Source organism: Saccostrea cucullata, unplaced genomic scaffold, assembly GCF_032062105.1.
Source record: "Saccostrea cucullata isolate Sc308-1 unplaced genomic scaffold, CSIRO_AGI_Scuc_v1 ctg9676, whole genome shotgun sequence".
Lineage (NCBI taxonomy): Eukaryota > Metazoa > Mollusca > Bivalvia > Ostreida > Ostreidae > Saccostrea > Saccostrea cuccullata.
Genome location: NW_026924559.1, coordinates 1 through 12,068, shown reverse-complemented (window position 1 = coordinate 12,068; position 12,068 = coordinate 1). Strand labels below are relative to the sequence as shown.

General features: G+C 29.2%; 1 protein-coding gene across 1 annotated transcript; it reads left to right on the top strand.

Annotated features, from left to right (window-relative positions):
• Positions 1 to 1,101: 1,101 nt before the first annotated feature.
• Positions 1,102 to 11,614, top strand: LOC134266712 (uncharacterized; the record flags this gene model as incomplete). The annotated part of the gene is made up of 6 exons (XM_062748931.1): positions 1,102 to 1,169; positions 1,510 to 1,705; positions 2,448 to 2,555; positions 2,678 to 2,750; positions 10,293 to 10,453; positions 11,579 to 11,614. Coding segments are annotated over exons 1-6 (628 nt in total), but the record flags the coding sequence as incomplete, so codon positions are not given.
• Between the last annotated feature and the right edge of the window lie 454 nt (positions 11,615 to 12,068).

Genomic DNA, 12,068 nt, shown 5'->3' with positions numbered 1-12,068 from the left:
AAAAAGAAAATTAGAATCTTACCTCTCTATATGGCATCAATTTCTTTATTATATCTTTAACAGTCAAATATTGTAATTTATTTACTAAAATAAAAATGGTATCCTGTCACAGTGTGAAAGAATGTAGAAAGTGTGGGAAAACTCAAGATTTTGCTTCCCTTCACCAAGAGTATTGTAAAAAAAAATACTCCTTAGCCTGTAACAAAATAGAAAACAAGTTTATAAACCATGCTGTCATAAAATAAAACTCTGAAAATTTCCCGAATCTGCTGAAATTCATGTTTACAATGTTTTTCACTCAGCTATGACGTCTAAACCGGTCAATTATGACGTCATGTAGCCTAAGATTGCAAAATACGAAGGCAAAGGGAAAATCAAAGAAAATGTAATAAACAGAAAATTCATTGTTTTGTAGAGGGATATGGAATTTTTTTCAATAGTGAGACAGGATTTGTTTTTATATTTGCACTCGTGAAAATATAAAAAAAAAAATCCTGTCCCACTCCTGAAAAAAATTCCATATACAACTACAAAACATTGAATATCCTCTATATCTTTTTGGCTTGATCACACTTTTTACATCTGATGATGAATAAGGGATAATTTAGGATACTATCGAATATAGGTAACGTCACAAACGTTCCGTATTCTTTAAAACGTGGAGGAAATTCGGTAGATGGTGAACAATTTGCACCTAGCCCATATTAATTTTCAAATTACCATTAATCAATAATAAAAAGTAAGTAAGAATAAAGGTCAATACATATCATTCATTCAATCATTCATCGAATCATTATTTCAACGATTCATATCACAAGAAACATCTTGTTTACTTATTCATAACAAATTCATAACATTTACATCAACAAATTTCATTGCAGTGGAATCCAATTTAACAGTATGGAAAATGAAACTTTAATAAAGTAACGGTGTACGAAGTATATGTTAATTTTTTAATGATAAACTTTGAGGAAAAGGTGTTGGTAAATGCACAGTATTGCAAGAATTCTAAGACAATTTTGTGAGCTTTTTCAAAAACCCAACTTCTAATTTTCAGGATTTGATGATCAGACTTTCTTTCGTGTGTTGTGTAGAAATATTCAGGCAGCCTTGATATGACTGTATTACACGTTTTGGCATATGTTATGCTACAGTTAGATATCCCAAAGGTAATTATGGTAAATGAAATAAATGAATCTTTCTTCTGTCAAATCAACTACCTCAGAAACTTATCTTTATACCAGTATACTCAGTAATTTGGTTGTTGAAGATGAAAAAAAAATGACAAGTTCAGACAGTAAATACAAATTAATTAACAATGTATGTATCTGAGTATGTTTTTCCGTTTGTGAGTGTTTCATTATATAAGACAGTGTTATCAAAATATTTTAAACTTTACAGTTTATCACTGCAAAGTATGGTTTTACAACTGTTAAATCGATTTAAGAGATTATGACACTCTGTATATATGTTACAAAAATCAAAACTTTTTTCTTTCCTCATTTTTAGAGGATTGACTCGTTGGGATACGATTTTCCTGTGTACCCAACAGAAATTTGCCCAATGACTGCCAAGGAATGGTCTAATGCAGCTATTCAGTTAGATTGCAACGAAACACATGGGTATCATTGTGTCCCTGATAAGAATTTTTCATCCCTTATACAGTTTTGTTATCCACGAGGAAGAAATATTCCTTTCCAAAAAGGTATATATAAATTCTCAATATACTGATATATTTTCCAATTAAAGTGCGAGATGCATTTTTCCTATAGTGCGTACAAATATTAAATATTTAAGGAGGCTGGTGGGTCAACAAATCAATTCCAAATTAACCACCAGATTTAATTTATTTTTTTTAGGTACGGTATCTTTAGCTGTCAACTATCATTTGGCAAAGAAAAAATTCATATATCTTAATTTTAAAATTTGTTTATTTTTGTATATCTTTATTATATGGAGCTCTCCTTTCAAAGGAGATTGAAATAGTCTAAAAATGCCACCCCCTAGCCTCGTTAAAGTACCAGTATCTCATTGAGAGAGTCAGCAAGATTCCTTTTCCCCAAGAATAAGTCTATTTCTCGACGCCTAGTCGAGGGAAATAGGCTAGTTGGAGAGGAACTGGAATCTTGCTGACTCTCTCAATTATATACTTTATTAGAATAACTGTTTTATTATATCGACAGAAAAGTTACATTTTCAAAGACAGTACATGAAATTCTATTTTAAATACAATACAATTATATAGGAAATGGAATACGATTAAGAGAAATTGCTGTTCTGAATAGGTATGTATCAGCTCATCAAACTGATGGACCTTTCTGCAGGGAATCAGTATTTTTTTTTTTAGCAATTTTTAAGAAATCAGCAAAATATATACTCTTAGATGTAAGTAGAGAAAAATCAATAGAGGTATAATAATATTATTTATTTTTATGCATGTATTTTAGGTAATTGTTTGGAACTCGCCTATACTGGAATCCTAAACCACGTAAAGTGTGGCCATTTCATTTATGGTTGTCCAGAAAAGGACTATTTCAGTAATGAAATTTATCGGTGTAAGTGACAAAAAGGACAAATATAGAAGGGTGAAAATTTGCCTAAAATAATACATTTTTCGAGAAATTGCTGTTTGAAAAAAATAGAATAATAATATTTTTTATTTTGTTTTAATTTGCAGATCCGGCTTGCCTAAGATTAGTTGCTAAATGTTTTGCTGCAGATCTAAATTGTTTACGAAAACGATTCACCATGTGAGTGCAACTACTATCAAATATTTAGAAGTAATTCCTTTAAAAAAAGAAAAACTTAGGGAGCATTAATTAATACGTTTGCCTAATTTTGACTTATGGTTAATAGAATAGTTGCCGATGATTTCGTGAAATTAAATTACTTTAATCAATGTCAGCATTACACTCTTTTACAGGGGTCTCAAGGGAGTTTATTTTTGTGTATAACATTGTCCCAGAATTTTATATCTATGCCTCCATTTTAAGTTTTTGTCTGAAGGTTTTCCAAAATCCCGCTTTCTGATAATTCAAGAACATTGAAACTTCACACAATTTATTTTCAAATATCTTGACTCTTTATATAATTAGAAGAAATTCATTTGAAGGCTAATTTACATTGATGTTGAAAATGACACATAGGGTACATGGTATACACAGCGACCAGAAAGTGTATGTCAATCAAGTTCTAGCATCCAAAAATGGACTTTGTTGCATTGATTACCAGTGGAAAACTGGCCATGTATGTTTGTATGCAGTACTTTAAATCTCTTGCTTTTACTCTTGTTCTTGGCTATGTGTATATGTTAGACACCTTGTCAATTTGTTAAAATCGGGGCCGGTGTTTCATACATCGTGCCAATATGCAACCACAGATCAATATCAGATGAAATACATATTACATTGGGCTAGCACTGGACTGTGAAATCGGGTCTTAATTTAGACGTTGCCAAAAGTGAAAATGTCAAACTTCCTTTATCAATATTGGTTAAATCTTACCTACAGGTAAAGAAAAATTCGGTTGCTGTCAGTAAATTTCAAAATTCATTTAAATTAACGTAATTAACTTTGTTGAAGGAGGTTGGATCCTGCCATCAAAAGTAATGAGAGTTTTTTTATCAAGTATATTTTTGAACTTATACATATAGCTTCATTAAAAATCAAAACAAGATGGAGGACTTTGCGCTTCTTTTGTCGCTACAGAACATTTAGTTTGACCTTTTTCAACTGTAAATTCTTTTTACTTATAAATCAACGTTTTAAGTTTTTCCTTCTATATATTTTGTTCAAGTAAAGTATGGACACAGTCAGGTCTCAAAATCAATCAGTCAAAAACCCAAATTGTGTGGATTGGAAGTAAGAAGTATTCTGAGGATAGACTCTGCCCTGATCTGAATTTTCAATGGACAACAAACTTTAAACTTTTAGGCATTTATTATGATGTTGACTTAGCAAAAATTACAAAACTAAACTATGACAAGAAACTGGTCAAAATTAAGACCACCATAGAGCAATGGAAAAAGAGAAACTTAACTCCTATTGGAAGAATCACATTGATTAAATCATTACTTATATCACAGCTTAATCATTTATTTATTACTTTACCAAACCCATCTGTAAGTGTTATAAAAGATCTAAACAAATTGATCTTTAACTTTTTATGGAAATCAAATGTAGACAAAATAAAAAGAAAAGTTGTAACACAAAAGTATGCACAGGGAGGATTAAAAATGGTTAATATTGTGTCCTACATAACAGCTTTAAAATCTACATGGATAAGAAAAATAATATATGACAATAACTCAAAGTGGAAAAAATTATTTGAAAATAGTGTTGAGATTGATAAACTTTTAAATACAGGATCAGAATATTTGTCACTTTTACAAGAGAATGTACAAAATAATTTCTGGAGAGATGTTTTGAAAGCTTTCCAAGAAATTCAAGAGAAAAAAGAGATAAGAAATTGGCAAGAATATGACTGTCAACCTTTGTGGCATAAAAACAATTTCAAAATCGAAAATCAAGCAATATTTTACAAGTCTTGGTATGCAAAGGGACTAAAATATGTATATGATCTTTTAGATGAGAATAGTAACTTCCTATCACTAGACAATATTCAACACAATTATGATTTGAAAATTAGTCATTTAACTTATACAGGCATACGACAAGCGATACTTGCAGATTTAAAGAAGTATAACTTTTGTAGAAATGGATTTATTCATAAACCAGATATTCCGTGTAATATCAAAGTCTTTGTATTAACCAAAAAAGGATCAAAGCCTATGTATGATATATTAAATAAATCAGTAATAAAACCTGTTGGTATGGGAAAATGGGCAAAATTTTTCACCTTGACAGATACAAACTGGAAGGAAATTTATTGTCTGCCCTTTTAACATCCCAAAATAGTAAATTACAATGGCTTCAATACAGAATTAATCATTATATATTGACAACCAATAGTCTTATGTTTAAAATAGGTAAAACAGACTCTAACCTATGTACATTTTGTGAAGCAGAGGAAGAAACAATATTTCATTTAATTTGGCAATGTCCAGTTGTAAAAGAATTTCTAGATGGTTTTGTAAGACATTGTCATCGAAAAGACATTATATTAAATCTAGATGGTAAAACTTTTATATTTGGAGATATAAGTAAAACAATATCATCAAAATCATTAAATATTTTGCTTATGTCAATGAAGCAATATATTTACAGAGTTCGTTGTCTACACCTTAGCCTCTCTATCCATGGTTTTCTGAATGAATTCAAACTTATTTATAAAACTTTGAAATATACAGGCAGAGAAAGTGATAAAATAGATGAGTTTAACATATCCTGGCAAAAATGGCAATCCATACTCTCAGACTAATATCAATAAACCCTGTCTCAAAACTAGTTTTGCTACCTACTCTATCTATAACCCACTTTCTTTTATAACATCATCTCTTTCTCTTTCTTTCTCTTGCATTCTCTCTCTTTCCTCTCTCTCTCTCTCTCTCTCTCTCTCTCTCTCTCTCTCTCTAAAAATGAATGCTGCAATGAAATATTGTGTTCATCTTGTATGTTTGTACTGTATAGCATTGTGGAATTCAAATAAAAAAAAAAAAAGTATGGACACAGTAACTGTCTTATTTCATCTTTAAAAGAGACATTAAACGAATGGAGGCGTACAAGGCGAGGACAATCCCCTGCGATGAGAAAAGACATTTCTCAATCCTAAAAGTTATATTTTTTAAATATTTTATACATAATTCATATTTCACTCATGTTTTTAAGATATATGTAAACAAAAAAGAAAAAAGATTCATGTATGATTCAAACTCTCTCCATAGCGCAGGGTTTGGTTCAAGACCGACCGCTTTAACCACTACGCTACCAAGAATATGAATTATCGATGTCTGTCAGTGTGATTTAAATGAACGGGGTTGCTGAAGCGTACATTTTTTTTCGGAAATTTTCAATTTTCATATAGAATGGGTTCAGATTCCATTTTTTTGACGAATGAAATAGATTTCACATTTACGTTTCCATCCTTTAAGCGTTAACAAAAAATGGAGACTTGACCCATTCAATTTCTTTTATATAGCTATAGTAAACCCATTTTTCACTAAATATGCTTAACTGTCAACTTTGAATTAAGATTATCAAATAATAAATCATTCAGTAAAATAAAATGATAAAATGTTTAGAAGATGACATTATTGAGAACATGAATTTAGAAAAATATAACTTTTCTGTGAATTTTGAAAATTGAGAAACATTTTGTCTCAGATCGGGGGATTGTCCAAGCCTAATACGTACGCCATCTTTCTTTGTAAAAACGGGAAATTTTAAAATTGATCCACATATTTAATTATTTGACCTTTCTCACTCAAATGTTTTAATTTTTCAGGTATTAAAAAATTTAACAAAGAAATAATCATTGAAAAGAAATGGCATTTTACTAAACTTAAGAAAAAAGTTAAAAACGAGTATATGTTTGGAAAAGAAAATTAAAAGTGAGTGTCTATGATGTTAATTTTAAGATATTACTAAATCTGTGCTATTTTGAAGCTTCAATTGGGGCAATTTTTTCTTTGTTTTGAAAATATTTATGCTATATTTATCAGATATGATGATAGAATTTATGACAGTTTATTTGATAGATAATTTAAGACCAGTATTAAAAAAGTCTATGTACTTCACAAAATAACTGTGAGTAGACTGCATGTAAAAATAGGAATCCAAAATAAACATACTTTAAATAATTTTAAAGAAAACAAAATAAGTTATCATTTTCTTCTAATACACCTTCCGCCACAAAATATAGTTTCTCACTTTATGCTTTTGGTATTGAATTTAATCATGGAGTTTTAACTGAATATTAATAATAATAATAATAATAATAATAATAATAATAATAATACTTTATTTAAAGAAGGTAACCTGATTAGTGCAAGCACTATTCTTCCCCAGGGCCTTCTGACAATTAACAATTTAAAGATACATAGTTATACACATACAGACATTTTATAAATATATACATAAATATACAAATACAATTAAACAGGAATCACAAATTATTCTGACATTGTTTAACATATTGTTTTACTTGTCTCTTGAAAGCATTAAGAGTTGGTGACATTTTTATGTGCACCGGTAAAGCATTCCATAATATGGCGCCAGAGTACTGGAATGAATTTTCAAAAAGTTTACATTTATGAATTGGCACACACAAATCAACATTGGATTCAGATCGAAGAGTATATTGGTTATTAATTTGAAATTTAATCATTTCATGTAAATAAGTAGGACAATAATTAAAGACGGATTTATATAACAATACATATTTATTTACAGTAAGCTGTTCATAAACAGTAAGCCAATCAAGTTTATCAAAAAGGGGTCTAGAGGGTGCATCAGGGGGAGCATCTAAAATATACCTTGCAGCACGTTTTTGAAGTTTATGAACTCTGTCAAGATTTGATCTGGACGTATTTCCCCAAATTGTTAGGCAGTAATCAATGGTAGGCATAATGTATGCATTATAAAACAATTTACGTGTTTCGAGAGGCAAATATTTTTTAATTCTACGGAGTGCAGAAATTTTACGTGACAGAGTTTTACACACATGGTCGATATGTACATTGTATTGTAAAGAATTATCTAGATATACTCCAAGAATTTTTTCATATGTTACATTGTCTAATTTCTGGTTCGAAACGTATAAAGGAAAATCATGGTCTAAGAATTTTGATCTCTTTTGATGTGTCCCTATTAACATGCATTTAGTTTTTGAGGCATTAAGTATCATTTGATTTTGAGTGCACCATTTTTCTATACAAGCAATATCCATTGATAATGAATTTACTATAGATTGGGAATCTTTGCCGGAAGCATGTAAAGTGGCATCATCGGCAAACAAATCTATGTTTGAATTTTTGATATAAAGTGGAAGATCATTAATGTACATTAGAAACAGAAGAGGATCTAGTATAGACCCCTGTGGAACTCCCGCTGTGACTTGCTGATAAGATGATTCTTTGTTAGACAGATGGACACTTTGAAGTCTGTCACTTAAATACGATCGAAACCAATGTAAAGTTATTTCATCAAAATTATAACATTGTAGCTTTTTAAGAAGAATTTCATGATTTACTAAGTCAAATGCCTTACTGAAGTCGAGAAAGACAGTACCAACAAGTTTGCCTTGGTCCATTTCATATAACCATTTATCTGTAATTTTTGTAAGGGCTGTTTGACATGAATGCAATTCTCTGAAACCTGATTGAGATTCTATTAAAAGATCAAAGTCTGACAATAGTAATCGTACATATTTTGCCACATGTTTTTCTATAATTTTTGATAATGTGGGTAAAATAGAAATGGGCCTGTAGTTATTTGGATCTAGCTTGTTTCCCTTTTTATAAATAGGTGTAACTTTGGCAAGTTTAAAGCTTTTCGGGAAAATACCTGTAGTAATACTAGTATTTATTATATGGGTTACAGGTTTATGTATTATTTGTGCAGTAAGTTTTAATAAATGTGGACCGATGGTATCTACACCTGATGATTTATTAACATCTAGTTTGTTTAGTAAGGAAAGCACTTCGTCAGGGCTTATAAGCGGGATACAAAACATTTCTGATCCCAATTTAGACTGTACAAAATTTAAAAGGCCATCGAAATCACACTCTTCTTTATTTACTCCTTCAAGGAGTTTAGCAGAGACATTTGAGAAATGAGAATTAAATATCTCTGCAATTTCTTGTGTATCCTCTGTTACATTATTATTTTGGCACTGTAGAATCTGAATTTATTGTAAGAATTGCTATATTATGCAGATTTTTTTAACGAGGAATGCCACACCAACTTTTTATTTCATAGATCTCTGGGTCAACCTTTTTAAACAATGGTTTCAGCATTGAAAGGCCGACATTAGCTTTTAATTATTTTATATGAATTTTTTGGTATTTTTTCAAAGAAAATTCAAAAAATTATTTACATCCAAATAAGATGCTTTCATGTAAAAAAAAAAATTGCTGTAAATGAATGCATTACATGAAAACCTAATAAAATATGTAAAGAAAAGCCGTATAGATATTAATTTTTTTTAAATAAAAAAATATTTATGAAAATAAAACACATAATTTGTGAATATTTTTTAAAACTCGTGGTTAAAATCTTCTTTAAACCATTCACAACTGGGAAAACATGTTCAATAATCATATTTATAAAAGAAATTGAAACGAAATAGTCAAATTTTAGAGAAACTATTTTGTTTAATTTAGGCCAATCCCGATCAAAATTAAACCGATCCCAACCATAATTGTAAAATGATTGGAAATAAATAACTATTCCCCAAGAACACTAGTCTGATTAGTTCTTATAAGGGATAAAATATTATTGAACCTAACAATAAAATAGATTTCTTCTTTGTTAATACATGAAGAGGCAATAAGTTAGCATTTTATTCATTTTGTGTACATTTTGATCGGGATCAGTTTCATTTCATTTTGATCGGGTTAGGTCCAAATATTAAAAAAAATAATTTATCTAAATATCTTAATTTAGTTTTCATTTCTTTTAAAAATAATTGAAAACATGTCCTTAGTTGTGACTAGTTTTATGGTGTTTTTAACCATAGGTTTAAAAAATATTCACAAATAATGTGTTTTATTTTCATAAATAATTTTTTTTATAAAAAAAATTAAAAAGTCTAACCAGCTTTCCTTTACATATTTTATAAGATATTCATATCATGCATTCATTTACAGCAAACTTTTTACTCGAAAACAACTTATTTGGATATAAATATTTTTTTTTCATTTTCTTTGAAAAAATACAAAAAAAAATATATATATATATAAAATAATTAAGAGATAATATCGGCCTTTCAATGCTGAAACCATTGTTTAAAAAGGATGACTCAAAGATCTATAAAATAAAAAAGTTGGTGTGGCATTCCACCTTAAATAAGGGTTAAGATAAAAATTGGCTCAAACGCTCAGGTGCAAACTTCGTATAAGTGAATGTTTTTACAACCTTTTTAACATTATTAATTTGATATACCATCATTTCTACAATATGATATTATAACATGATTTAGAATACTAATGAGTTCACCTATAGATGTTGTATTATGTGCTGTGAAATCCAGCTTCTCTTTCGTTCGACCCTTTTTTCCTTCTCGAAACTTTAACCTAATGTCTGAACACATGTAGAACTTTATTTCATCAGAGGTTTAACTGCATTTATAGCAAGATGTGATAATTAAAGTGTTTTGACACATTTTTACTGTAGGATTGATGGAAGAGAGAAGAACTCTACTTATAATCGTGAACAATCACTCGAAGAAGAAAATAATGCGACGGGCTTCATTGTTGCTGTTTTTTCTCTTTCGATTTTGCTTTTAATATTGTGTGGATTAGTTGCCATACTATGTCTGAACATTCGTAAGCTACGTAAGTTTAAAGCACATCTTCATGTTATATTTTCTTCCCACATACGTAAAATTAAAATTCTGCATGTTAAAACATATATTGCTAATTTTATATTTCAGAACCTTTAGTTAAAACTGTTTGAATCAAACCCTTCTATTCTATAAGTTTCTATAAGTTCTATTTATTTCTTTTCATGAACATAAAACTTTAGAACAATTATTGAATAGAAAGGTATTGCACAGTACAGCTAATTCAAATTATATTTTCTGATAATAGTCATTAAACTCCTGCACAATAAAAAGAAAACATAATGCTAACATTTTGTAAAATAATTTTTGTTTCCCGAAAGCAAGGGGACTTTAAATCTCGTTTGTCTGTCTGCCTGTCTGCCAGCGTTGATTTTCTCACTCTTATAACTTTCCATTTCAATGTTACTCATTGCTCGACGAATATTTCTTTCTTCTTCCTACGAGATGGACATTCGATTATGTAACAATTGATAAGAAACATCCAAAAGTTCCGTTTAAACGTAAATTTTTACTACTTTAAATCTCATCATAATTTAAACAATCAGGCAAATGTTTGTCTATCGCAACTCATACAATCATATTAAACAATGAAAACGAGAGACACTCCCCCTTAGTATGGTTATTGATCATCTTTACTCAATAAGACTTCAGAGTAGAAAAAGTTATCTTTTCCCATAGGGAGATTCCGGATCATTTTTAGTACCATGCTGAGAGAGCGGTTCCAACTCTCCAATCACACCAAACTTAAGTCTGATACTGTCATCAAATTAACTTTTTCCTCTCTTTTGATGCATCTGAGATACAATGTATATCTGCATCTTAAATATATATATATATATATAGTACAATATGTTTTAACATGCAGAATATATATATATATATATATATATATATATATATATATATATATATATATATATATATATATATATATATATATATATATATATATATATATATATATATATATATATTAGAACTTATAATCAATCAAATGAGGGTAATATACCTATTTTTTTGTTAAAAATGGGTTTTCAAATGTATAAAGTTAAAATGGTTTGGATTTTATCTTAGTGGGAAAATTATAACTTATTTGATATATAATGTCTTTTTACAGAAAGAGAAAGAAGCATAGATTCAGCGCTAAAAGAAGGTTATTTTTTCTTTTAAATATATAGGAATGACACAGCAGGCGTTTTATAACTGTTTGAAACTTTCGCCACTGTCTTATTTTTGTCGCCATGACCTTTTTACAAATGGGTGTATTTAAAGAAAGCAGTACAATTTCTTACACAGAGCTATGATTGGGCAAATTTAAAACGGGTCAAAATTGTTTGCAAGTGCAAAGGGGCCAAAATAACACGGGGCGAAAATATTCTTGTATACATTTTATTTCTTTAATTCCTACACACTACATAGATTTAAATTTTGTTAACAAAGTAGTAATTTATAATTCTTGTTGCATTCAGTTTTCATTGAAAAATACACTCGCGATGCAACAACCAAATTGAGTTTTAAATACAAAAATATGGTACTGCTTTAAAGTTTAAAGTTGATAAAATAATAATGTTTGGATAGAATAATTGGGAGAATTTTCTTTAAAGATT